Source organism: Anser anser (assembly GCF_964211835.1).
Source record: "Anser anser genome assembly, chromosome: 3".
Lineage (NCBI taxonomy): Eukaryota > Metazoa > Chordata > Aves > Anseriformes > Anatidae > Anser > Anser anser.
Genome location: NC_139722.1, coordinates 16,560,833 through 16,588,361, shown reverse-complemented (window position 1 = coordinate 16,588,361; position 27,529 = coordinate 16,560,833). Strand labels below are relative to the sequence as shown.

The window sequence follows — 27,529 nt, the reverse complement described above, 5'->3', positions numbered from 1 at the left end:
GATTGCCATAACTGGGCTAATCTTTTATTTGTGTTAGCCGTTGTTAATTACGCTGTCACGCAGTTACTCTTTCACTGGAAAAAATGTATTAACGCTGAGAAACCATGCAGAGATTTTCAAAGGCGATAGATATCCTGCATTATGGGGGGGGGGGGGGGAGTGCAAATCCCAGGCTGAAGTTCAGACCGTGCTGTAAAACAGAAATAATTTCATAATGCTCCAGGAGAAAATTAGTTTTATCGTTGGACACCGTGCTTTCATGTCAGAACTGGCAAGTGCAACTGTACAAAATGCATTAAAATGTAAAAGGAAGCAACTCATCAGTAAAGAAAACAAAACTGTAGTAATTAAGATGCTGCCAGTATCCTAATTTTAACAGCTTGTGCAGTGTTTCCTAGGGAGATTTGGTCCTGTCGAGGTGATTTGTCTTTGTCTCTTGAATCCCCTCTAGTTATCTGCCATTCCTTGTAGGAATATGGTACCCTAAAAGTTCCAGGAGTGTCCTAAGCTGGACAAAGTTTGTGTGCCTTATATTCCCTTTCACCTCCTATATATATACATATGTCACACATATATAAGCCAAAGATGTTTGTAATACAGATCTTGATTGTTTATTTAGTGGCCTTCCAGTACCTACAGGGAGCCTACAGGAGAGTTGGGGAGAGACTCCAAGTCAGGGGGTGGAGTGATAGGACTGGGGTGATGGCTTTAAACTAAAAGAGGGTAGGTTTAGATTAGATATAAGGAAAAAAATATTTACTCAGAGGGTGGTGAGGCACTGGCACAGGTTGCCCAGAGAAGCTGTGGATGCCCCATCCCTGGAGGTGTTCAAGGCCAGGCTGGATGGGGCTTTGGGCAACCTGGTGTGGTGGGAGGTGTCCCTGCCCATGGCAGGGGGTTGGAATGAGGTGGTCTCTAAGGTCCCTTCCAACCCAAACCATTCTGTGGTTCTCTTTCTGTTGAGAAGTTCTCAGAAGCCTGCTAAGATAGAGGTTTGAATGTGCTACATTGCTGTAGGCCCTTTTCTTTTCTTGGTTAATTTCCAGTCCTTAGAATTACTTCATAAATAAATTAGAGCCAAAGAAGTGCTGGGTGGGGTGCGATGGGTCACTTTATTGCATCCAGTTTCTGTACGCACATACCACAGAGGTTCTCATTTTTAAGGTAGATTAAGTGCATCATACGTAGGGAAATCTTACTATTTAGTTTTTGATTATTTTGTAGGGATTGCAGCTGGGATATCTGCCTGGTTTATGTAGAGAGATTGAAAGAAGACTGAAACTAAATCAGGCCACTGATAAGGGGACTTTGAGTACCTGAAAATTGTTTCATTTGCTGATTATGCCCATCTAAAACTCAAACTTCTCTATTCAAAAAGCTCATCGTGTGCTGTGTGAAAGGGCATTACGTTCTGCAAAGATTAATTCTTGTTGGTTCTGATGCTGTATGAAAGGATTTAATCCTAGGGAAAAGAGCACTGAATTGAGAAATCCGCAAAAGCAACGATACAGAGCGAGGATCAGCCTCTCCCAGCAGCTGGGCTCTGAACCGTGAAGGGCTTTGGGGGCTGCAGACAGAAACGTGAACACAAAGCTGGGGCAGTGTCCCCATGGGACGAGGACGGCAGCGTTTCACCTCCGGTAAAGGGGTGCCGAAGCTTACTGGGCTGTTCAACGCAGGAACTTGGTCTTCAGAAGCGTGATCCTTGGAAAAATGTTGTTTTATTTTACATAATGTTGCATCTTAGGTTGTTGAAGCATACAGTATTAAATATGTGGGTATGGATGTCAGCAATTGGCTAGTGCAACTTGAATATTAAGAAAAAAAAAAATGAGAGTTTTATTTACACATCCTTTCTTTTAAAATGATCCACTGTAAAGAGTAAGTGCATCGGGTCTTTGCTTATGAGATCTCTGTTCGAAATCTGCTCGTCTTGGCTTTCAAAGCAGATAGCTGCAATTTGGGTGGTAAAATTGTTAAAAGAGAAGGTAAATAGGGATTATATTTCTCACTACAACATAAAGCAGGGGGTGGATGTGTTCTGGAGAAACAGTTGGTTTAAGTAAGATGTCTCCATTCTTTTTTCTTAGGCAGGAGGCTTTATTAAACAAAAATGCTTCATATCTGCCCCCTGCTTCCCTTGCTGTTGCATTTCCAACTTTATGTAGCAGGGGAAGCACAGGGCACTTGACTGGGGAGTGTGCACCTTTTTTGCTCACTGTGCAGCAGTGTGGTGTGGTGACTTGTGGTGACAACCAGCTCTTTGTAGAGTCTGAACCTCTTGTTTAAGGTTTCTATTTATTGATAGAAACAGTTTCGTGGAGAATTCAGATTTTTAGGGATCACTTGCTTGACTTTGTACAATGACTTGATTTTTTACTAAAACACAACATTGTGCTCAAGTGTGTTGGTGTATGGCAGTGTCAAAGTTTCCCATCTTTTACCTCTGTAACAGAATTGCCTTTTCCTTACGAGTATTAATTTCCCAGGGCAATGGTGTTACCTCCTTCCACCACGCATGCCCCTGGCTGTAAGCACAGAAATTTAGAGCCTACGTGTTTTCTGCCAGATAGACTGGTTCCAACAGATGGCCTCGGCATTGGGCCCACAAGAACCACAAACCCAGATGCTGTGGAAATCATGTGTTTGTGGCAAGGGGCTTCGCAGGGACACTTCTGCAGCAAACCCCATCCCTTTTAATGCCTCACAGTCTCTGAAGTTGGTGTGTCTCAAGCCTAAGAGCTTACGTGGAAGTGAACTGTCACAGCTATTGTAAAATACAATATTTTGGAACAGTCCTTCACACGTACACTCCACATAAAGAAGTTACTCAAAATGAAATTCTTTTATTTTTCTGCTAGAACATGGGGCTTTGCCCTAGACTTTGCCAGCAAGGCTTTTCCCCCCTTGTATCAGTCACCCAGCACGTTCAGAGAGGGGCTGGTCAGCAGACAGGAACGGGATAGGGCTTCAAAAAGGGAAAGGCAAAACTCATACATGGAGAGAGGAAATGACATAAAACAAAGGGAACGGAGAGAGGAGTTTGGAGGGGTGACAGAATTTAGGACCCCTTTTTCCACCTTTTGTAAGAGAAAAACAGATTGCAGCAGTGCAGAGTTAATTTCTTGTAGAAAAACAACAAACTGGGCTAAAATAGCTGCGGGCCTCTCTGATCTTTTGAGTCAGAGAGGAATAATTAGAGCAATACCAGATTACCTGCAAAGATGGGCCAGAAATGTCACGAGATTGCACTTGCTGGTATGGCGTGAGTATTCAACCTTGCTGCTGTTACTTTAGAGATAAGAGCAGTCCTGAAACACAGGAGCTGCTTCTTGCTCTGTCTCTTCATGGTAACTCTTGGAGCCCTTCTTTTTTCCTCACTAACTGGCTCTGGGAAGGCCGTTCCTCTTTGGGTTCAGCATTCACAGCAGCCTCTGGCATTATTATTTATCCTGAAATACGGGAACGCGTGACATACAGAATGATTTATGGCTGTGGAGTAGCCCGATACTTTAATGCAGATTACTGAAACTGAAGGTGAGGTTAGATTTCGCTCTAAAGATATAATGGTTAACATGATTGTTAATATTGGATCTAAATTTAATATGTTACACTGTATTGTGTCTTTGTTAGTTAAATGTACGATATGGAGAAAAAACACGAAGAAAGATTAATTAAAGAGAAAAAAAAAATGATTATCTTGAGACTGCACAAAGTCAGGTTCAAATAACCCAAATTGTGAAATAGTTAATTTTAGCCTTTCTAAAATGAAACTTCTGTGGGTGAGAAGAATGGAATGTAGCAGAGACTTCCCACTGTTTGAAGTTTGAAAAGAAAAAAAAAGAGCAAAGATGAAGGCCTCCTCCTTCCCCTTCCTCTCTCACGACTTCCCACTGCACGCGGCCAGACGGGCACGCGAGCGCTCGGACTGGGCTTCAAGAAGTCGAATTGTCTTTTCTTGCCCGCGTGTGGAGACTGAAAACTTGGTTTCCTCTTTTCCTCCTCTTTTCCTCTTGCAGTGTTTGCTGCTCGGGCATCTCTCAGGCTTTTCTTTTTATAATGGTCGTTGGAATCGAGGAGATTGTCCTGGGGAGGGATGGATGTGTGCCTCCCTTTGGTTGCTGCCCCAAACATGCATAGTTGGCCGCCCCTGAGGTAGGATATCAAGTTAAATGGACTGCTGATCTGCCCCAGTGTGGCTAGTTTTCTGTGCCTCTACAGAAAAATAATGATTTTCTGGGCCAAAATTGTATAAAGCACTGGTATAAGGGCACCTGTGTAAGAAAAAGACCCAAACTTTGGTGAATCTGGCATAAAAGATGTTTGAATTCTTCTTTCAAGTTCCAACTCTTCTTCCTAGCTTCCAAGTGACCACCTAACCAGTAGAGCCCATGGCTGGCAGTTTATTCTACTACTGCCCTCGTTTTCCCCATATCCCTTGGTTCTGTGAAAGGTGCCAAATTCTTCTTTAGGATGCGTAATTACTCAGTTTGTGCCTTATTTTCCTCCCCCAGTTAAATACAGTAAAAATAGAGCAGCTTGTTTTCCCCACATTCAAAAAGAGCAAATCATACATTCTTTTTTTTTTTTTAGTCAGCCTGAAATTTATTAAATATGTTAATAATTTGAACCACCCTCCCTTCCAGGAGAAAGAACCCTGCCTGTTGCACAGACCCATTTAGACAATGTAGATTTTCAGACTGATGTTAGTTTTGAGGTTCTTCTTGGGAAGCAGCAGTGAAATGTTTGAGCATTGTATTTCCCAATGGGCTGAAGTCCTCCTAGGCAAGGTGAAATGGGCTTGAACAGATTTGTTATTGTTTTTATTTTAATTTATTGGGACAGATAGTGGCTTACAAATTAGGACATTGAATAGCATTTCGGGAAGTTTCACTAACCTAGGGCTGCTTTCTCCCTAGGAAGATGGGTTTGGTTCTAATGAGCTGGCACGTTTCTTTGTTCCAGCAGAAAGCTTTGAAGCTGCTAAAATGGAAATTGGCCCTTGGCAAGTGAAGCTGGACTTGGTTCCTACACGGGGAACAAAGCTTTGCTGCTGAGCAGTCAGTGCTACTTGAGTCCTTCTCTCTCAGCCGTAGTGCGCAGTAGGATTTTAAAAGCTGTGCTTCCTTCTCTTTAGCTTGAAGGAAAAAAAAAGCTGCTTCTGCAGTTATAATGTATGGGCTTCAGAAGTTCATCTGCTTTTTGTCATTTTGAAGTCTTCCTTCTGTGGCGCTCCAAATACCTAAAGCTTGTGTTACTGAATCCCTTGGGAAATCGCAGCAGCGATGTGGCCGAAGTGTGTTTGTGATGGGTGCCAACATGTTAACCATAACTAGCTAGGGGAAAAAAACAGCAACAACAAAAACAACACAACTTTTGTGTGATTGTTGTATGTGAGCATGTGTGCTAGTGGCTCAGAGGAATAAAGTAATTGAAGATACAGCAAGAAAATGAGAAATTAGATATTTCAACTGGAGAGAACACGTTATGTGATCTTTTTCACTGTGTAGTCATTGTGGATTGTAAGGTCAAGGACTTTTTACACTAAATCAAATTTTATGGCATTTGAAGGGATTAGCTATGCATTTTGAAGGAAAATGCTGATACGAGTACCAAGCTCATAATTAATTCCTCATGTTCGTTTATTTTAATCTGATATTGCCCTTTATTTAGAAACCTTGAAACTCATGTCAAGAGAACAAGATCCACACCAGCTGATCATAGCCTATTTCTTTTGGGCTGCTCTCAAACGTTGTCTGTGATCTCGAGATGCTACAGCAACACCACCTAGATCCTGCTATAAAAAGAAGCGTACCTGAGGATGATGAGCAAGATGAGCATCAGAAGTCACATAAAAATAAATGACCAGAAGACCCAAATACTGTGCTCAGAAAAATATCATGCTGGTAAGGGCACAGTGGAGAAGGTCGCTTGGAGTTGGTTGCAGTTTATGGCACACATCACCAATTCTGCAGTAATGTGTCTTCGTCTCTAATGTACCCTATCTATGGCATTCTTCTTTTTTTTTTTTCATAAATCAAAGTTGTGCTTGCTATTTTTAACAAGAGGGAAGTCTGAGCGCTCATCAGGAGAAACCGAGTGGGAGCACGAAAATAATTTATCTGGCCTCTTTGAATATATTGTGCTGGAATAAACAGATGCCAAAATAAACAGTCTTGCAATAGAGAGAGGGTTTTTTTCTGAGTTGAAACTGGAAACGTTAAATGAGAGGAGAAAATGATCCCACCACATGAATTACACGGTTACTTTTCTTCTGGTTCAGAGGTTTCCTGGGCATTGTAAAGGGGTAAGAGAAATGCTAGGATATGCCACATCAGAAGCCATCTTAAATTTCACTGCTCTGACTCTGTAGGGAAGTGCACAAAGCGAGTGAATGAGGGGAGGAAAGGTTTTGGCACGTGTGTGTGTGCATTGCTGTGGGGTGTGCGGATTTATGAAAGGGGAATACTGCATTCACAATTGAAAATACAACGAAGCTGCAGCTATATTTAAACTGATTTATGTGATAAGATTTGGACAAAGGAAAGGATGAGAGAATATGAAGAGCGGAACTAAAGACAAAGAGCTCACATTTTAAAATTTTATGCTGCAAGGACTGCTTTGAATCACTGGTTGTTAATGGGGGCAACATCCTTCATCTAAACAAAAACCAAGGCGCAGGCCCCTCCCCATTTTTGGGGACTAGAAGCAAATATACAGTATTAGAGATAGGAAGTGTTCCAGTACTTCATCCACCAGTCTGTAGGCATACAGAGCCCCTCTTTAAATAATGTATTTAAATTAAAAGCTTTCACAGAGGAGGGGAGGACTAGAAGAAACCTTGTACAGTGGCAAGTTTGTCTCCTTACCACTGTGGAACCATCATAAAATCCTATATAAATTTATTCAGGTCCCTCTTAAAATGGCTTGGTGGTTTCTACGCTTTTTTTCCCATTCAGAAGGTTTTCCAGGATTGGATTTGTTTTTCCCAATTTGCAGCTGCAGTTCTTTCACGTATAGCTTTCATTTAGCTGTTCTTTCACTGACGTGAGTTTTGCAGTGTATTTCTGGGTGTTTATCCCTTTTTCTTTGTTACCACCACTAAGGAATTTAGGTAGGACCCTTTCAAGGCCAGAGGGACCAGGCTACAGTCACAGGGTGACTGAAGAAGCACCAGGTCTGGGCACTCAGGACCATATTACCCAACAATATCCTCTTGGTCATTCCCTAGGTAATAGCCCAACACCCCTGGGTGACTGGGGATCCTTTCAGGAAGGCAGCCTGCCTGCTCTTCCTACATTTTGTGATTTTTTTTTTACTTATAATGCGTCTCATGCAGGGGATATGTGCTGCTTCCCTTTGGCAAGGGGCTTGATCTGTCTGACTTAAAGTTTTCTATCGCTTATTCCCACTAAGCTAATCATAAAACCAAGAGAAGTTCAAGAAAAACTTGATTCAATTGCATACTTCCCATACTGGTGGATGAAAGCAGCACCTGTATTGCCTCCCATTTGTATGTGTAATTTTTCTGGAAGCGTTTATCAGATTCAGAAATGCACTGGTTTGGAAAGATTTGTAAGCTGCCTAGACCAACATTTTGGACCTACATTTTTTGCATTTTGAAGGGTATGTAGCATTCAGTGACTTGTTTGTTTCCTTGTCTTTGGTGGAAGAAGGTGACCTCTTACGTCTTCATGGTTTGTCTTTTCATGGCTACGTCTCTTTGGCACCCTGGGGTCGTTCTGCAGTCCTCTGGTAAACCAAAGTCCTTATTCTCCTTATTATTTTTTTCTGACTGATCTCCCAGTTCGTTTCTGTGTTGTGCCCTAGGTTAAAGGACTTTGCAGTCCTCACTGCTGAATTTCTTCCAGTTGTCATTGATCACAACCATTATTTGAATCAACAATAAAACACCTGTACTTTTAAAGAAGGAAACAGAATTTATTTTGCGACAATTTGTTCATTTTGTTAATTACAGTATTCTTTTGGATTTTATATGGAGTACTGCATGTCACAGATTACTTCCTTTTTTTTTTTTTTTGGACTGGGAGAGGGAAGAGGTAACAGGTCGAGTTCACGTTGCCCTGATACAAGGACAGGATGCTTTGCTGCTGGGAGTACTCCTCCGTGGTTTTCATAGCTTTGGGTGGGATCATCTGCCTGGGCAGAAGCTGAGCAGAGTCAGCCTCTCGTCTCAAGGTGGTATTTAGCCTTTGAGCTTCAGCCATATCAGTTCCCAGGGTGTTTCGGCATCATTCTGCAAACTCAGTGTCCACTATCAACATCAAAGCGTGGTTCCACTTTCCAGACAAGCTAAACTGACAGAACCTGATTTATCCTGGTAATTGCGTGTGTTGAGATAAAAGAAATGTTGAGACTAACGTAGGTAATGCTAAGGTATGGGGGGGAAGCAGCTGTTAGAGATAAGAGCTCGCTACACTCATGCAGCCATTTAATTCTTGTTCAGAAACGTCGTTGGAGATTTCCTTCAGCAGGTGGAGAAGAAAAACAGCCCAGGTGTGTTGGTCCTTCTCCTTGCTCCTGTTTTTCCTTCATCTTTTCAGCTGGGTGGTGATGTGTAAAGGCGCTGCCTGGTAGCCAGGCTTGGAAAGCTGATCCAGCTGAAAAATAACTTTTTTCCTTGTGTCCTTTAAGCAGGGATCAGTTCTCTGCTGCGGTTCTCCACACATCCACACAAACCCTTGTGCTGGCACAGCTGAAAGGGCAGGAAAGGGGAGAAGGAAGGACCCGACAAGCCCATCCTGCCCATCTAGAAAATGTGCACCAAAGTACGGCCCTAGGGTCCGCTTGCTCTGTTCCCTCAGTCTTTCTGAGGGGTTTTCTGTCTGTCAGGCATGTTCTGGATTCGTAGGGGTGAGCCAGCCTCCTGACATACCCAAATAGTCGGATTGCCATCACCAGCGTGCTGCGGCGTTCGCTGTCTGGTCTGCTGCCTAACCCCAGCGGAAGCAGGACCGGGTTGGGAGGTTTTGGCAAACCAAAATGATGGCTTTGGTCGAGGCAGAATTGATTTATTTTTTCCCTTGCTGCGAGTGTGTGCTTTCTGAGTGGGGCATTCACGGCCCAGAAGGTTTTATGAGTCTTTAGGTCTGTCTGGAGCCCTCACCGCAGTATTGTGAGTGGTTCCAAATCCATCCGCTGCATTTATCCTTCTTTATTTGGAGAAACACCATCTTCTCCTTTTTCTTTTTCCCAGAACTAAGGTGCAGGGATTCAATAATTTATCAGCTGCACACCCCAATCTGAGACTGAGCTGGGAACTGAATCTACAACTCTTAAGGCTCTGGCCATCATCCTTCTCTTTGGGCTGTTAGTTGTGAGGCTTGTAGCTGGGGACGCTGCTTTCTTTTTGTCTCCAAGAGACAACCTGCTAAAGTGGGTGAGTGACTGTGTGACTTTTATGGACTTTCTTAGGGATTTTTTCCCAACCTTCCTCTGTACTTCAGAATTGCAAACTGTAAAGGTAAAACTCGTAATGGACATAGCAGTACTGTGACACTGACGGTAATGGTCAGGCAACATCTAGACCTGTGGGTTTCCACTGAATGCTCCAGAGGTGTTGCCCAGCTCTTTGTGGTCTGAACGGCTTCATTTTAAGAAAGCTACCTTAAATACGAAGGAGAATCTTTCTTTTTACATTTCGTATGTTAAAGTAATTGGCTGGGTTCCTGGGGACTGGTTTTTATGCATCATTTGTCTTAGACAAATGATTAACAATAAACCAACAGTAGGTCATGTTTGTTGCTGCTGTGATTCACCGAAACCTTTTGAATGAAAACTGCAATGGATTTGGTGCTTTTTGTTGGCTGTTTTAGCATGTATCATGCTAAACAGCTCTTGGCATAATGCGATCTGTTGTTTTCGGTATTGTTCTTCAGTGAGGTCTAAAGGCATCATCTCTGGAATTCATATGTAGATTTCCTTGCAGCTTCACAGTTTTGTGTTTTCTTTCTTTCTTTTTTTAATTTCTTTTTCAAATTTCACTTGCATAACCATAGTTCTGCTTCTTTGTTCCAGAACAATTGTATATTTTTGGTCTGCCCATATTTCACTACAGTAAGCAAAATGGTCGCTCGCTTCCACTTCTTTGTGTCTAACAAATGGGTTAGAAGTGCTTGCGAATTCTGGGCGGGATTTGAACTTGAATTTTATGTTGTGTTGGTAAAGCTTTGCGTAGTGATAAAATGTGTGAAAGATCAAGTTGTATTTTTGAGAGAGATGCAATTTATTTTGCTCAGCACAGCAGTCACAGAGTTCACGTGGTCGGGAGTGCAATTAATTAACTAAATTATTCAGGAAAACTGAAATTAAATTCCATTTTTAATATTCTGCCCAGAGAAGTGATATTGCTTGTTTCTTCAGCATCATATGTCAAAACATACGATGGGCTGAAACTATTTCAAGTAAGCTTCTTTAATAATTGAACAGAAGAAGATACTGTATAAATACTTCCATTTTGAAATATTAATAAATCCAGGTGGTGCTGGGTGTAAGTGAATCTGGTCACCAGTAAAAGAGGGAAGATGGATCTTTGTGGACAGGGGGACAGAATAGGTTGGATGGATGGGAGTGGCAGCAGCTTGCAAGTAAGTTAATAATTACAGAAATAAAATTAACTAACACAATAGTGTTGTAAGTACAGAAAATTTCTAGGGCATGGGCTTTACCAGAGGCCAATCCAGTATTTCACATTCAAATTTCTCTTTTATTTCAGGCTCTGGATGTTGACCGAACTGTTCTCTATAAAATGAAGAAATCTGTCAAAGCCATAAACTTATCTGGTCTGGGTAAGTAGGTAACAATTCCTTATAGTCTATATTTCACCTATATTGGTGAAACTGGAAGATCATTTAAGTCAGTCATTCATCTCACTGAATCAGAAAGAGTTATATGGCTAACTGAGAAAATAAAAAATTACGTTTGAAATAGCAATCTTGAACTAGCTGCATAATAGTGAGACCAGTAAGGGTGAAATTTTGTGATAGCTGAACCTGCCATATCTTACTGCTACCAAGTGGGAGCTCCTTCCCCCTGATCACGGCTGCCTGTTCTTCTGCCACCCCTGCTGCACGACAGCTCCCTAGGTGCTTGCATCAAGTTGCACATGCAGTGAAAACAACTTAACTGGGGTTAGATGAGCACCTGAAATGACAAAACATATGAGCCACGTCCACTGAGGGGTGAAATTGCCCTTTATGGTAGCAATAAGAAGCTACATTGGCACTGCTGTTTTTTTGAAGCATCAGCCTTCCTGATGGTTTCCATTTATGTGTGTTGAGAATTTTGTGGCAAGAGACAGCTGACAAGCTGCAGTGTTGTTGTCTTAATGTACAAAGTCAGATGTTTCTCTGACACAAAATAAAAACACAAAGAACTATTGCTGTGTACATTGTTTAGATGTGCCCCGGTCGCATGGAGTTCTGGGTGTTTATCTTCTTTAAAAAAATAAATGAAGCTTTTGTTTTTGTGGACCATCAGCAACAAGAAGCAGCATTTTGTTGGGTTTTATTCTCCCTTTGCAGTTCCTAGCAATTAGAGCTGACAAAACCTATATTATATGCAAAATAGCTGTGCCCAGCAGTCTTGGAGAGCCACCAATGTCTGACAGAACTCGTGGGCGTGATGGTGTTCAGATACAAGGTTATAACGAGAACTTCAACTGTGGCATAATTCTTATCAGCTAATCAAAAGGAAATTCCTTTTTGCCTAAACTAATGAAGCCAGTTTTTGGGTTGTGCAGGGTCCAGTTTAAGCTGGAACCATTCGTCTGGATGGAGCTGCGTCATCCATAGTACATATTTATTTGACACTCTTTTGTTTTGTTTCTTTTTGGGTGGACAATTTTTGGGTGCCTGACTGTGCCTGCTAGTCAGTGTACTTGTTAGAGTAGTGTAGAAAATCACTACATTTTGGTATATAAATCAGTACCTTGATAGTTTTTAAGATCATGTTGCCCAATCTTGGCAATAAAGGTTGGAAGGCGTTTCTCTTCCAGCAGCAGAAATATTGCCAACCCAGCCACTTGCCAGCACTTGAGGTTCCTTTTGACAAAAAAACACCTGTGACCCTGCACTCATAAGAGCACAGTTTTTGTTTTGTTGTTTGTTTTCAATATAGGTTCCATAGTATTAAGTGTACCTGTTCTGTTTTCGAAGTGTATGAATTTAGAAACCATTTAGAATGTAGAGGTTTGGATAGGGATCTCAATTTGCGCATAATTTAGTTTCTTGTTAAAAAAAAAAAGCTTAAAGCCTCAAAAAAAATGGCTCAGATAATTTTTTTTTTTTGATAGATTCCAAACCTGTTGGTAGGAAAACTTTTAAAGCCTATCAGGAAGATACCAGAGGGCAAGGAGAATATTTAGGGGCAGGTGCTGTGGGAAAAAAAGACCATTACCTGCTCTTCAGGTGTGTTGCTGGAGTACCAGCTCCAATATCGTATTGCTACAACAAGTACCGTCAGCATTCTGGGGTATAATAATAAACGTTTAAAACTGTGGCTGAGCTGCTGGTTTGTTGGCTTCTTTTTAATCTGATGCATAGAGCCAGAAGCCCAGGCCCAGTGTGGGGGGATGCTGTGAGGAACAGAAAGCTCTTGTTTCCTTGGGTAAACCATCAGCGTGCTTCAACTGCTGGTTTCACATCTGACTACGACAATTAACTGGTGGAGTTGCAACGTGCCAGCTCCTGGTTTTTGCTGTCTGTGCCAGTTTGTTCAGAGCGTGTTCAGCTGTATGTATGCCACACAACAGCGTTAGCTGTACGTCCTTAACTTACCCTGTAGCTCAGGTAGCAGAAGGTTTCAGAAACACGTAGAATTAATGCTACAAGTATCCAGTATATCCAATACCCAAATATCCAATGCAGTCTTTAATTACATGACGTTATACTGCTGCTCCATAGGGTTGTAGTTTCATGTATTGGAAATCAAAGCGAGTTTCTAGCTGATTGAGAAATATGGTTCCTGAGAGTCCGAATAGAAGTGGGATCAGACAGGCGGCTTTGGAAGTTGGAGCTTACTAGGTTTATTTAGCAGGTTGTGTAACTAATTCATAGAAATTTGGAGAAAGGACATTGCAACACGAATCCTTTGGTTATTAAATTGCTGACATATACAAATGGGCCTGAAATTAAACTGGATCATTGCTTGTTTGAACTAAAATTAATCTTCTCTAAATAGTCTTCCTGGTTTCTGCTGGTTTCATGTAATGGCCATGAAGGATCCTTTGTTCTTATTCATGCATAATTTGTTTTCTAGGGTGGTTTTTTTTTTTTCAACTTCTTTTGAAGCACTAGAAATTTGTCAGAGCTAGAATAAGAAATAGGCAACATTAACTTTCTCAGGTATCAACTTGGAGAAAGCTTTTCTCATGTGTTTGAGCTTAACTTGGTCACTAAGTTTGGGTTCAGAATTCTTTTTTATTCCCTAGGCCATGTTGTCAGGCATTTTTTTTTTGATGTCTGTCCACACTGGCAAGTAACCTGGTATGCGAGAAGTAGATACGACTGAGGCCCCTCAGATTTCCCTTGTATTTGAATTGGGGGAACCTGCTTTGGCCTAGATTTCATAACAACTCCCTGGATTGAATAACCTCACAACCCATATAGTTCAAAGCTTTCTGAAGAGCAGCAGCCTGAAGTGGGTGCTGGATGACTTGCGTTGGTGCAGCCTAAACGTGTCTTCAGAGCCTGTGCTCTCCATTAGGCTTCTGCTTCTGGGGCAGAACTTGTGGTTTTGTTGTCTCAGGAGGGAACGTGATGGTCATGAACTGCTCTGAGAACTCAATCAGCCCATGGGGAATGCAGACTGCTGGGATTTGCTTCAGATCCCCACTGCTGCTCTGGAACAGGGGTAACATGGTTACAGGTTTCATCCTCGTCTGTAATGTTTGTAGTCCATTCCTAGGATGATCTGAGAGTCTTTGCTGTATTGCCTCCTATTGCAGGGATTCAGGACTCTGGCAACACACCTGGTCCCCCCTGATTCTTTGTTCAGCACACAGCACTTAACTGAACTTCTGAAAAGTTGTTTTTTTTTTTTTAATTTAGTTGTACTTTTTATAACCTGTTATCTTCTGACTGTATGTTCCTGTTTTGCTCTTTTTGAAGCTCATGTGGAAAATGAAGAACAGTACACACAAGCACTGGAGAAATTTGGAGGCAACTGTGTTTGCAGGGATGACCCAGATTTGGGAACAGCATTTTTAAAGTTTTCTGTGTTTACAAAGGAATTAACTGCACTCTTCAAAAATTTGGTAAGAATTTTGCTTGCAGAAAAACATGTTACCTTTGTAATGGCATTACAGCTCCTGTATTTCTGAATTACAGCAGCTCTTCAAGTTGATAATGGTTTGTGTTTTAGTAACCACTGTTTTTATAAATAAATAAATATTAAAAAAAATATTGTCTTAGGGAAAACATCTTGTGTCTTAGCCTTTCCCCTTTCAAATCTCAAAACCAAACAACAACAAAAAACCTCTTCCAACAATTCTCACATCTAAATGCTTCCCACAACAAAGTAGTTCTAACATATTATAAAGTGCACATACAAAACTCATTTAAAAATGTGAAACCAGTAGAATCCAACTGGGTTTACTCTGTTTTGACATTGCTTTTTCTTTACTTTTTCACACTTTTTATAAAGGGACATTTTAGTGTCCCTGGAAGAGAGAGTCTCTTGCATCTCAGAGAAGAGAGTCAGGAAGAAGAAATGAAATGTAATGCTATAATGACAATAGTATCCACTGGGGACCTGTCCTGCAACTGAAGCCAGTAAGATTTAAAAGACTTAAAAGTTTTACTAGCTTACTGAGCAAAATGGGATGGAGCCAAATGGAAGAAACGGAATTTTAATTACGAATGGAGAATTTTCGGCCACAATTTCATATTAATCAGAGGGCACAAGCAGAGCAGATTCTGATTCTCCATGCTACTAGCTAGAGCTATGTCTGAACAAGTCCCAGACTACGTAGAGCCACGGAACTCTTAAAGCAGGAAGTAAATTAGGAGCAAGGAAAGGGAGGTGATCCAGATTGATACAAACGTTTAAAAATCTGTGTCTGCTGAATCAATGGGATGTGGACAGATCAGATGCTGTTGTGAATCTAGACCAAATGTCTAGTTTACAGCCAGCTGGTCATAATCAGTTCTTTGGGGAATGTTTCCAGCTGATGTGATTTAGGGCAGTCTCGTTTGTTCCCTGATGCTGTCCTCTTTTTACTCAGTCGTGATATTGAGGAGAAAGAGACTGCACCCCAGATGTGTTTATTGGTAGTGAAATGTATTTCATGTTGGTCATATTGATTTGAATATCTCTGGATGTACAAATAGCATCTGAGATTGTCTATCATAAAAGGATCCTTATCGAGTGCAAGTCAGTCATTTATCCCGAGTAGTCTCTTGTACAGCAGTAGACTGCTCATATGGGAGGGGAAATAGAGTGGGTTTTCTGATTAATACCTTCTGTTGACAAAAACCCCTCTCTCTATTACATTAATTGCAATGTGGTGACTTCATTAAACAAATGAATCTGTGAAATGTGATGTTTGTGCGGTTTAAAAAAGCAATCTACTAAAAGCTGCATCCCCTCCCCAGAAAAACCTTTAATGTATTGTATTTTAAGAAGACTTTCAAAAGCCAAAAAATGTTGCAGTTTTACCAAAAATCTTAAGTATTTGTCCTCTCAAAAACAGTAATTACAGTCTTTGCCAAATATTTCTGACAAGAATAACTTTTCTTCCAGAAACTTCAAAGCAAAATAAAAACAGAATATATGTCTATAGGAAGTGGGATGCATCTTATTAAGTTTGTCTTATCCAAGACATAACTTCTTGTTTATCTTCCCCGTAGGATATTTCTAAATCTTTTTTTTCCTATGTTCTGCTTTCCTACTATAAACTATGTATTTTTGCTTCAGTTTACGTATATATAAGAAAAGAATAAGTTGTGAGATAGTAGCTAAGTCTTCAGTTTTTCCTCAATTTGTGGCTCTGATTTTCTCTGCTTTTGAAGTGTACAATAGTTTCACATACACATGATGTAATTTTTGTTTTTCGTAACACTTCCATAACAGAGGCATGTTCTCTCTTAAAAGGATATGTCTGGTGAAGGATAGGTCTCTGTAAGGTTCTGCTCTTCCCTGATGTGCTTCATATTATTGAGATTTGAAGTTTTTTGTTTTCTCCTGGAAACAGAAACTGAAAGAGAAGACTGAAGAAATAGAGGAACATAATGGACCTTGAATTTGGTGTCTTATTTCTTTTCTTTTTTTAGGAAGAGTTCCCTCTGAAATTATATATATATATATACACACACACATATATATATATAAATGATATATATGTATATAAAGCCAGAAGACAGAACTTTCATTGTTGCTCAAAAATACCATACTTATAAACAAGAATTACAAAATTATGAAAGTATTCTAAAACAAAATTATTGATCTCTGTAACTTTGCCTATTAGAAATTAATACCACTGGAATAAGTTGTTTGTAGCTCTGGTCACTTCAAATATCTGTTCAAAAGTTGACTGATGTAGGTCTAATTTTCCAAAAGATTACAAGGGTATCGACTAGCATAAAAAGTCCTAGCTAGTAGTTGGAAATAATTAGGATTTTTTGTAATAATGATAGCCATATGTGAAACAAGCCCCATGCGTTCTCACGGTGTTGTGAAGTATCCAACTCTGAATGCCTTAAGCGTGTTGGCAGTAAAAACATCCTTCTTCTCCAGTCTTTCCTTATAGCACCCAACACGTTTTGGTTGTAAATAGTTTCATCAGAAATGTAGCTTGTGATATACAACCTCCTGCTGTTTAAAAAACAAAACACCACGGTATAAAAGGTATTGTTTTGAATGGACCTCTCCCTGAAGTTTCATAGGACACTGAATTTTCACAGAAGACTTCAGCTGAAACGAGTGGGGAATGTGCAGGGAAGTGAGAGGACATGTTCAGACTGGAACAGATGCCAAAGCTGTTAACACTGGCAAAGCTTAAGGGCTACTGTCAAGTTTTGCTTTGTCATATATTTTGATTTTATTTCTGGAAGCTGATGTGTTCTGTCAGCTCTTGGTCTGGGTGGCATTTAGAGCTGGAGCTCTGACGTGCTTCTGCAGAAAGATGTTCTTTTAAACTTGTCATCAGTAAGGTAAAGGAAAGATCAAGTTGTTCTACTTTAACAGAGTTTTTTAGGTCTTGTTTTCTCTAGTATTTTTAAAGGTTTCTTAAAAGTCTTTGATGTTTTCTGGGACTTATCACAGCATTAATGTTTTAAAATATTTCATTAAAATATGAAGTTTTTTTCTTACAATCAAATTATTCAGCTGTAAACTATTTAATTTAAAATTCGGGTCTTGGAATTGGTTGGGGTTTTTATGTGTTTTGCTGTACTTCTTTTCTGAAGAGCTATGGTTCTTCAAATTTGAAATGATTTATAGAACTTCTTCAAGAGAAGACGTAAATGGATGTTTATTGCATATCAGGTCCTTGTAACTACTCACTTTAACCTAACACATTGCTTTGATCAGTTTATGATAAACTCTGCAATTTTTTCTCTAGACATAGCTCCAATACCAAGCTATACGTGGTCTTTGAACTTCCTTTGAATTAGAAATGTTTTTAAGTTTGATCAATTAAAACGTCTTTTTTGGTAATGAAAAATAAGTAAAGGAGGCGTTTTTAGAGCTAGCACAGTACTTTTTGTGGCACATACAGTATTGCTTCTTGGACATTTTTCTTACTGATGGTAACCTCGGTGCTAATTCTCGACAGAATGGTTGCACTGACAGTTCCCAGGTAGGTTAGGATTGTATGGCACTTGCTTATAGTGTGAATTACTCTGTCTTCCTAAGAAATTTAGTGCTAAGTGATAAAGGTGTGAGGCTTCAATACGAGAAACACTACACAGCATAAATATTTTTTTCCTTTAATCCTGTTCTTAGACTGTTCAGCCAGGAGGAAATAAAATCTGTAATTTCTTGCTGTCTTTGTCAGCACTCCCTGAAGAGCGATTTGATTTGTGCAAATGAAGTGGCTATTTAACAAATTCCATTTTGTGTATTTGTTGTTGTTCTACATATTCTTGTCCGTTCTTTTTCATTTAAATTTAAAGCTAATGAAACATGCTGAACTGAGAAGACTGGAATCTGCTCTCTCCACTGTGTAGCTGGAAGGAGGAGATTCCATGTGAGAAGTTTTTCTATTAATAATTGTTGGATTTTTAGCCAGGAGAAATGGAAAGACATTGATAGCGTTTTTTGTTTGTTTGTTTGTTTGTTTTGACCATATGCTCCTATTTTACTTAATTTTTTAACTGTAAGAAGAAAGATTTGCTTAAATGCAAAAGGTAACCAGTAAGAAAACTGAAGGAATTATCTTCTCTGTACTATATGCTGAACTTACAGAATTTTATGCCTTGATTTTTCTCTCCAGCATAATAGGTCAGCACAAGGTTTTATAAATATATTTGGCGTCTGAACCTTCGCAAGTATGTTTTGTTTAGAAGGAGGCATCTTAGTTAAGTATGTAAAACAAGCTATAGATACATATGTGTGTATATATATATATATATATATATATATATGAGTTTTGGGGTTATTATGCATGAAGATTAATGATTGAAGATTGATGATTAAAGAGCAGCACAAAGGAATTCCAGCCACTGTAGCCAGTAAGTCAGCTTCGTCAGTGGCCCAACTTATGTACCTCTATGGAAATGCATGTAGCATGGGGAATATCTTTGTTGGTGACAGGGACAGTGGCATCGTGTGCCCCCTCAGCAAGTTTGCTGGTGACACCAAGCTGTGCGGTGTGCTCAGCACGCAGGATGGAAGGCATGGCATCCAGAGGGACCTGGACAGGCCTGAGAGGTGGGCCTGTACGAACCTCATGAAATTCAGCAAGGCCAAGTGCAAGGTCCTGCACATGGGTTGGGGCAGTCACAAGCGCAAATGCAGGCTGGGCAGAGAACGAACTGAAGGCAGCTCTGAGGAGAAGGACCTGGGGGTGTTGGTTGATGAGAAGCTCAACATGAGTCAGAAATGTGCGCTCCGTACCCTGGGCTGCATCAAAAGCAATGTGGCCAGCAGGGCAAGGGAGGTGACTCTCCCCCTCTACTCTGCTCTTGTGAGACCCCACCTGGCTGTACTGGGTTCAGCTCTGGGGACCCCAGCACAAGAAGGACATGGAGCTGTTGGAATGAGTCCAGAGGAGGGCCACGAAGATAATCAAGGGGCTGGAGCACTTCTCCTGTGAAGACAAGCTGGAGTTGTTCAGCCTGGAGAAGACCCCAGGCCTTCCAGTAGCTAAAGGAGGCCTACAGGAAAGCTGGGGTGGGACTCTGTCAGGGGGTGGAGTGATAGGACAAGGGGTAATGGTTTTAAATTAAAAAAAAAATGTAGATCTACAGTAGATATAAGGAAGAAATTCTTTACTATGAGAACAGTGAGGCACTGGCACAGGCTGCCCAGAGAAGCTGTGGATGCCCCATCCCTGGGAGTGTTCAAGGCCAGGCTGGATGGGGCTTTGGGCAACCTGGTCTGGTGGGAGGTGTCCCTGCCCATGGCAGGGGGTTGGAATGAGGTGGTTTTTAAGGTCCCTTCCAACCCAAACCGTTCAGAGATTCTGTGATTTTGGTTGTGTTGCTTTTGTTTTTCACTGATGCTCTTTAGGAAAGATTGGCTTAATAGTGAGAGGGGGGAAGAATGAAGAGTACTGTTTGATTTACAGACGTCTTTCTAAAAAGAGAAGAATTTACAGAATAATATTCTAAATCATGGAGGGTAGTGTCAAGAAAAATATGGACATGTGAGGACTGATCTCCATTTTCAGTCTTTTTAAAATTTATCTTTAGGAGCTACTGAAGACAGAATTATCTAAGGGTCTAAAAAGATTGAAACAATCCTAAAGTAATGTAAAATTTAATGTAGATCATGAAATAGATGTTAAAGCTTGCTCTTGCAGTGAGATATGAAAGTACAGTCATTACAACAGGCCTTTTTGTTGTAGGTGCTAGGAAAAGCAAGGAGTAATAATTCCTCCTTACGTGGCATGGGTTCAGCTCCGTCTGGAACCTTATCTTTATTTCTTTGCCAAAAAGATATTGATCCAACTGGAAGAAACTCAGAGGACAGTAACAAAAAAATGGTCAGGGCTTGAAGAGGTTGATTTATGAAGAAAGCATAGAAGAGTTGTAATGTATGGTTTGGCTCAAAGATAGCTGTGAGCTTGCAGAAGGGAAACTTAATAAATTGCATGTAAATGGGATCTCGCTGTGAAAAATATTAGATGAAGTGGCCCATAGAAAGGAGCGGAAGATGTTTTAACCTAGGTTAGAAAATGTGCAGTTGGGAATTCTCCTCTGGCAAGGAAGGCGGGCTGGAATAACCTCAAGTCTCTTCTCCCTTTTCTACGCTTTATGCCTTCAAGAATATATGAAAAAAATGTATTTCCTGTCATTTTATGTTTGCATTTCCTAATGGAGAAGGTCCCAGTGTGTAGCTTGTGTATTATGGGTGGCACAGTGGTTGTTTGCAAGTGCTGTGTGGCAGCAGCACCATGCGTGGGAGTGTGACGTGGTTCGAAGTTGAAAGTTTGTGCTGCAAAAATTTGAAAATTTTTATGTTACATGATTTTCCTAAGTCTTGTGGTTTGGTGCTGAAAGCTCAAAGTTCAGACAAACTTCAGCTAGTGTTTCTTTGGGTTTTCACTCCTTCCCTGCTCGTGTTGGTGGCCCTGTCCCCCTAAAGCACACATCACTGGGAAAACTGTTGGAAAGTATTCGGTGCAATAGTACTTGCCCTAAAGAAAAAGAAAAGAAAAATAATTACTTTCCTATCAACAGGCAATGCTACCATCACTTATAAACACCCAAGGTGGTGGTTGAGAAGCCTGTACTGAATACAAGGGAGGCATCTAGAATTTAGTAATGTGATGCGAGACGTATCAGATGTCCTGCAAGTGTCTGAATTTTAGTTTGATCGAAAATGTCCTAAGGTCCACTCTGTTCATCTCTGTGTTAGGAAAAGCATTTAACTTCTCAACTTTCAAAGTAGTGAAAAACTTGCCTTTTTTTTTTTTTCTTCTGGTTTGGATTTAGAAAACAACAAAACCTACTGAAGGACTGCAGGCGCTGGTATCCAGAGCTATGCTGAAAAAGCCTCATTAAAATAAATAGGAGTGCTGGCAAACGAACAACTCCGGTGTTTGGCCCTAGGCTCTTAAACTACTTGAAAAACTTCTTTCCGCTTTGCAAACGTTGGCCTGTCTGTTGCCTCTGCCATCACTTCTGGCAGCTGCGGGTTTGTTTATTTTTACATTCTCCCTCCTGCCATTTCTCCTCCTCCTCCTCTGAGCTTTCTCCAAGTTCTGAAGTTTTAATTTATTATCCCGTCTCTGTCATCTTATCTCGTTGGAAACTGTCAGAGGAAAACTGCGAGTCTGCCAAAGCGGCAGTGTTGGAAGTGGAAACCAGGTCAACTATTTCTTTCTTCTCTCTCTTGAGAGAGAAAACAACACGTGGAACTTGCAGGGTTCCTCTGACACAGGATGGCTTTAATTTCTCTGAAGCTTTCCTGCACCTTCGTGCATGTCTCTTTTGTCTTTTTTAAAAAATATTTTGAAACATAAATAATCAATGGAAGCAGCTGTATACATTTAGCTCTCTGTGTCCACACAGAGAAGGAGCTGCAGCGTATTAGTGCTTCCCCGTGTGCCAAAAATGAGTGTATATTTTTATATAGTTCAGCTTAAGCTTCTCAGGAAAGAGGGAAAATGTAAGATCATTCTTCTGTATCCTGCTTGATGATTTATAAATACGAACAAGTATGATTCATCTAACTAGGCTAATAATGACAAGGTCATGCATTATGTATGTTTACCTTTGGTGCAAGGAAAGCAGGACCACAGGGAATAAATACGCTGGACTGATAACAACATACAGGTAGTAGCACACAGAAGGAATTCATTTGAATGGGCAAGCATTCTCCATACTTTTTAAAAGATTTTTTTTTTGCTCCTAGTCTTTTTTAGAGTTGCTTCTGGAGCATTGTATCTAGGAGCATGCATTCATGCCCCATGAACTAAATCTCCAGGAAACATCCAGAGCAGTTTTGAAAGCTGGTTGATGTTCTTCGAATGCCTCACCTAATAGTTGAGGGTCTGCTCTTTTTCTGATTTAAGGAAAAAACTTGTCCTGAAACTGCTGCTGAGAAATGCCTTACTCTTGGTTTCTGCCTGATAATGTGCGCTTGAAGAATAATTAAATGGAGGCTATGAAGGCATTGAGCTTTAGGTTAGACTTTTTGACTACATCATAGCATTGAAGTAGAATAACACAGTAGAAAATCTTGCATGGGATGAGAACTTAGATGTGGAAACCTCTTTCTGCTTCTCCTCCTCTTGGATAGCCGTTATGGATGTCCATGTCAGTAGGGGTGTTTGTGTTTCATCTATCTTCTGCGGGAAGTTTTTAATTTTTACCAAATTTTGGGGTGATTTAAGCTGCTTCACTTACCTCTTAATGTCCAAAGTTAATAAAATTGTACGTTATGGATATATGTTGTTATTATTATGTTGGTGTGTGGATGTTGTAGTGCTGTTGAGAACTTAGGAAGGGCATGGTTTCCAGCCCTGCCAGCTAAGCATGTGTACATGTTGCTCGTTCAGTTTTTATAGGAATTATTTTAATAACAAACGCAAAGAGTTTTAATTTAACTTGTTGATTGTAAAAGGCCGTGGTTGAGTCCCGCAGCTCTTTCTGGGAGAAGGAGAAGTAGGGTGGAGGAGGGGAAATGGGATTTATTGTAGTGACTTAATAGACCGGCTTTTCTTTATTTCTTCAATCTTCTCTATTCTTTTAAGCTTTAAAATTTATGTATGTTCTTTTTCTCTTTGGTTGCTGGCTGAAATTTCAAGCAAATACAGTAAAATAGTATTTTTGAAGAGAAAGGCTGGGGATTTGCATGTTTGTTTGAATGTTTAATAGCACTTGAGCATCACTGGGCATGAGGACCACTGGGTCTCATGCGCAGGGGGTTGTTCTAGTGAGGACACCAAATAACTGTGGAGTGGTAAATATCCTTTGTATTTTTCCATTTTGGGGAGGCTGAAGTGTCACAATTGGCAATATTTTTTTCTTGAAGTTCCCGTTAGTGTTGTTCCTTCTCTGGCTGGGTTATGCTGAATGGGACTTTTGATATTCTTTCTTGGAAAAGTCACATTTTAATAAAACAAGTAACAACAACAAATACAGAAACCCACCCCAAGGCAACTTTCACCACAGTGCTGTAAAAGTTAATCAGATTTTCTTTCCATAATGTGATTCTAAAATACTCTATTACTCTTCAGTGCAGTCTGTTCAGGTTGTTACAGTTTAAACCCTGTGCCTAGCTATTATGACCCAGACCTTGAACATTGTCCTTGAATCATAAAGGATTGGAAATGAAGTGTTTGTTTTCCTGGTGTATGCTACTTATTGTATTATTCATACTGTTTTTCTTCAGTCTTTGCCCTTATCAAAATATTATGGTACAGATACTCTATCTAGAGCCATGACTTTCTTTTTTTTTTATTTTTTCTTTAAATTAAGATTTTATTTTTTCATCTTGAATTACTTGCTTGCTCTTGAATTACTTGCTTACACAAAACCTCATAAAATCTTTATTCACCAGTTTGTACTGATAGATAAATTGTAAATATATTACCTTCTAAGAACACATGCAAAATATTTCAGTAGTGGTATTTTAAAGGCCAGAGTTCTTCATCTTAACTTGTGTCAGAATAAGTTACCATGTTGTGTGAGAGTAGCAGATATATTTTATAGAATGGGCCTGAAGAGACAGCAAAATAAACAAGATTGATTTAAAACATACTCGTGAACTAAGACATAAACGCAGAAAAATGGTGTAATTGTTTTGGTATGATTTACACAGTGAAATCAGGCAACGTTAAAAATAGTGGTCTCACTTTGCAGTCACTGTTCGATGAGGTACTTGCATCAGCAGCAGTTCTGCTGGTTTCCTGCTGGCTTGGGTTATAGTGTTTGCAGAGTAAGTTTAATTAACTGGTGTTGCCTCCATGTTTGATTACTGCTTGTACTGATAAGTGTCTTCATAAAGTATTGTTTGGAAAGTAATTCGTAAGATTTTTTACTGAAATTTTTTGAAACGTGAACTGAGGCAACATACATGCTGCATTAGAATATATTAAAATATTTTGCTGTGCTTTTCCTGTATATAGATTCAGAATATGAACAACATAATCACTTTTCCGTTGGACAGTCTGCTGAAGGGAGATCTGAAAGGAGTAAAAGGGGTATGTTTATATTCTTATTTATGTACAAAATTGTCATTCATATAATAAATACATTTAGCTAATATATTAATTTTATTTGATTTTAATCTTTTTAGCTTAATAAACAAAATAATGCATTTTTATTATTGGGTCATCCTTTCTATTTGTGGTTTCACATACAGCATGCTGTTGTGACTACATATACAAAACATTTGGAAGCTTTAAAAGCAATTCTGAGATACAGAAGATAAGCAGAGAAAGAGGTGTAAGAACTATGAATTTACAGTTGCTTACTTAGGTGAAGGGGGATAGTGTTTTAAAGGATTTTCATCAATATATTTCCTTAGCATTCTAAACATGCCTGGAACTTTATAGGTTTGGAAGAAATGCACGTTATGCTGAATGAGCATGGCATTTTTCTTAACAAAGATTAAACCTACTTGTGCCCTGCGGATATTTCCTATCTGAAATAATAATAACTTAGAACTCAAACGATGATATGTTTATAATAAATTTCAAAGCCTATAGCCAACAATCTTATTTGGCTTACGCTTCATTTACTACTGAGCAAACAGGAAGCAACTGGCAGCTATTGTTCTAAGACATTGAAGGAAGAAAGAAAATGTACACAGACTAAAAATGGCCTCTGTAATCTACTGGAGAATGAAAAGATTATTTATTAAGATATGCTTATGACCTCTGTGTTAGTTACCACATTTCGCTCCTCTTGTTCTTCTATTTTTCCATGTCAAAATAAGTGCCCCTCATACAGTGTAGCTTCATGCCCCTGCTTTGAGAAAATAATCAAATGCTGCTTTAATTAATTCCATAATTGTTGAAGGATCTAGCTCACGTAAAGTCCTAGAGATGCTTTTAAAAATCTGAATGTATTAATCCGATGTGCAAGATTACTTTTACACAGTCCTTAGGTGAGTTGTGCAGGAACAAGCAAAATACCTTGTTCTAGTAGGCATTGCAAAAGGCAAAGATTCATAGTTAGGTCTATAGTATCTTTCACATAAATAAGTAACTGCATTATTATTTCTCTTTGTTTTTGACAGGACCTGAAAAAACCCTTTGATAAAGCTTGGAAGGACTATGAAACAAAAGTGTATGTATCTTTTAAACTTCTATATAGAAGGGAAGTATAATGGAAATCTAGGAAGGCCGTTATTTAGAATTAAGGTCCCAGAAAGAAGTCCTAGCTGGGAAGATTTTTTATTTGGATTAAAAAAAAAAAAAAAGAGGAGCTGTAGTGCATAAACACAACCATTTCAAGTTGTGTAATAAACAGCTTACTTCATGAGTAATATATATATGTTTGTTTAATGCCATTAGAGTTAATATCTCCGGTAGAACTGTTTGCTTAATGAAGTTCCAAGTAATCAACATAATCTCCCGCTACAAGTTCTTCTACTTAAGTTGGGGAAGTTCTATTTTGATTGGGAAAGATTATTATTATTTTTTTAATAGTGTCCTTATTAGTATTCTGAATCTACATGTGAAAGTCCACTAGCTTTTCTGTCTTCCTCTACTTTTGGAGAACACTAAAAAGGAGAAGTTATCCACCCTGTGTTTTCATCTTTTAAGTACCAAAAGTATAGCAATGTAATTGTACTTGATGTCATTTTAAGGATTTGTTGTTATTTTTCTCCTCCTCTTCGTGAACTAATTCACTGTAGTTAGCAAGTTTCTTTAGGCAGAAGAGCACAGAAGAGATGTCCATGTGTTTTCAAAAGTCTTTAAAAAAAAAAAAAGTCAAGAGTATGTAAACCATATGTAATGTCTCTGGCTCTAGCAGGTCTTATGAGACTTGTGTCCAAATCCGAGGTCTATAGTGGCTTAGTGGCTGCTGAGCCATTGGCACTTACCAACAAAGTTGTGAGGATGGTGTGGGAGTAAGTTTGTTTACTGGTATGGCTCCAAAACAGTTTGCGATTCCAGATCAGTCCAGTACCAGGAACCTTACTGTACTACATGTATTTAGTGACGTTTATTTAAAGATACGAATGTTTTCTGCGTTTCCTGACAAGGTTGGGTGCTCTCAGCAGGTGTACTGCACACTGTATCCAACTAAATGAATCAAATAAGTCAACAAAGCTCGATAGCTAAGATCAAACAATTAATTTTGGTACCTCATATATCCGTGAATGGCTTAGTGCCCTTTCTCAGGAGTAGTTACAATTCCTGGGTTGGCCAAGTCAATTGTGTCAGCACAGCTGGTAGTCTCTGAAGTAGAATTTCATAGTGGGTTTTATTCCTTACTCCAATATTGCCTGGGTTGTGACCATCAGTTGAGCTTTGTCAGTTATCCAGCCAGCATCTTTGATCTTCTGAGGTCATCAGCTCCACACGTATCAGACCATTTCTGATGATTCAGGTCCAGAAGAATCACATAGATCCCTGGCTGCCTAGGTTGGCTGAGAATCTAGCACCATTTTTTTTCTTTTTGCAGTCACACAAAAGGTAATGATTCTCTGGTGCTTACTGAGCTGGCCTGTCTGAAGTCATGTGCAGACATTCTTCAGAAGTGGTTCCTGTAGGGTGTTTATTCACGAAAGCAACAAGTTGAGCAAGTGAAATAAATCTCATTATTCCTTTTGTGAATAATGATGAAAAAGGTATAATTACTGCTTTCCAGGCTTGATTTTTGAGGAGGACCTTAGTGGTGTGACGTTGGTGAAAGTGCCTGTCTATAGCTGGGTTTTTGTAACAAGATATTCTGAAACGTTAACGTAAACCTCCAGCGTGAATCCTTGGAAGACTGTAACTGTGTCAAGATTGTGATGGTTCCAGTGCTTTTTGTTCTTAATTTTAGTGAATGATCCTGTTTGGTGCCCTGCCAATTTTCAGCTTTTGGAGTAATTAAGATTTCTAACCGTTGCCCATGTCAGTAGTTTATCTCTGAGGATGGGCTGTAAAGAACACCCGTGTAATTTAGCCTGATATTGTCTACCTGTGCTTGATTACTGGATCTGAAAGCTTCTTTAATTATGTATAACTCATTCATAGTGATGTCCCACAAAGCTTATGTGCAGAATTGAAAATAAATATGTGTGCAGGCTGCTGGGACACACACCAAGAACCCTCTGTTCCTAGTGGACCAAGACCTTGGATGTTTTTAGAATTTCTCATGGAATATTCACGAGGGTGAGCATGTTCCAGTGATGTAAGGATTTGTGCTTTGATCCTCGGTTTGCTTATAGTAGCAGGTGA

At 39.7% G+C, this 27,529-nt stretch overlaps 1 protein-coding gene across 4 annotated transcripts in view; it reads left to right on the top strand.

Annotated features, from left to right (window-relative positions):
- The window catches only part of ASAP2 (ArfGAP with SH3 domain, ankyrin repeat and PH domain 2), an 87,815-nt gene that overhangs the window by 12,035 nt on the left and 48,251 nt on the right, over window positions 1-27,529 (top strand). For 3 of the 4 annotated variants that reach the window (XM_083827998.1, XM_083827996.1, XM_083827995.1), the window contains exons 2-5: window positions 10,736-10,808; window positions 14,130-14,275; window positions 24,260-24,334; window positions 25,375-25,424. In XM_083827998.1, the coding sequence (XP_083684124.1) occupies window positions 10,736-10,808; window positions 14,130-14,275; window positions 24,260-24,334; window positions 25,375-25,424 (344 nt within the window). Of the gene's footprint in view, window positions 1-5,673; window positions 5,907-10,735; window positions 10,809-14,129; window positions 14,276-24,259; window positions 24,335-25,374; window positions 25,425-27,529 lie in introns of all 4 variants that reach the window. The other variant, XM_083827997.1, reaches the window with a different exon arrangement.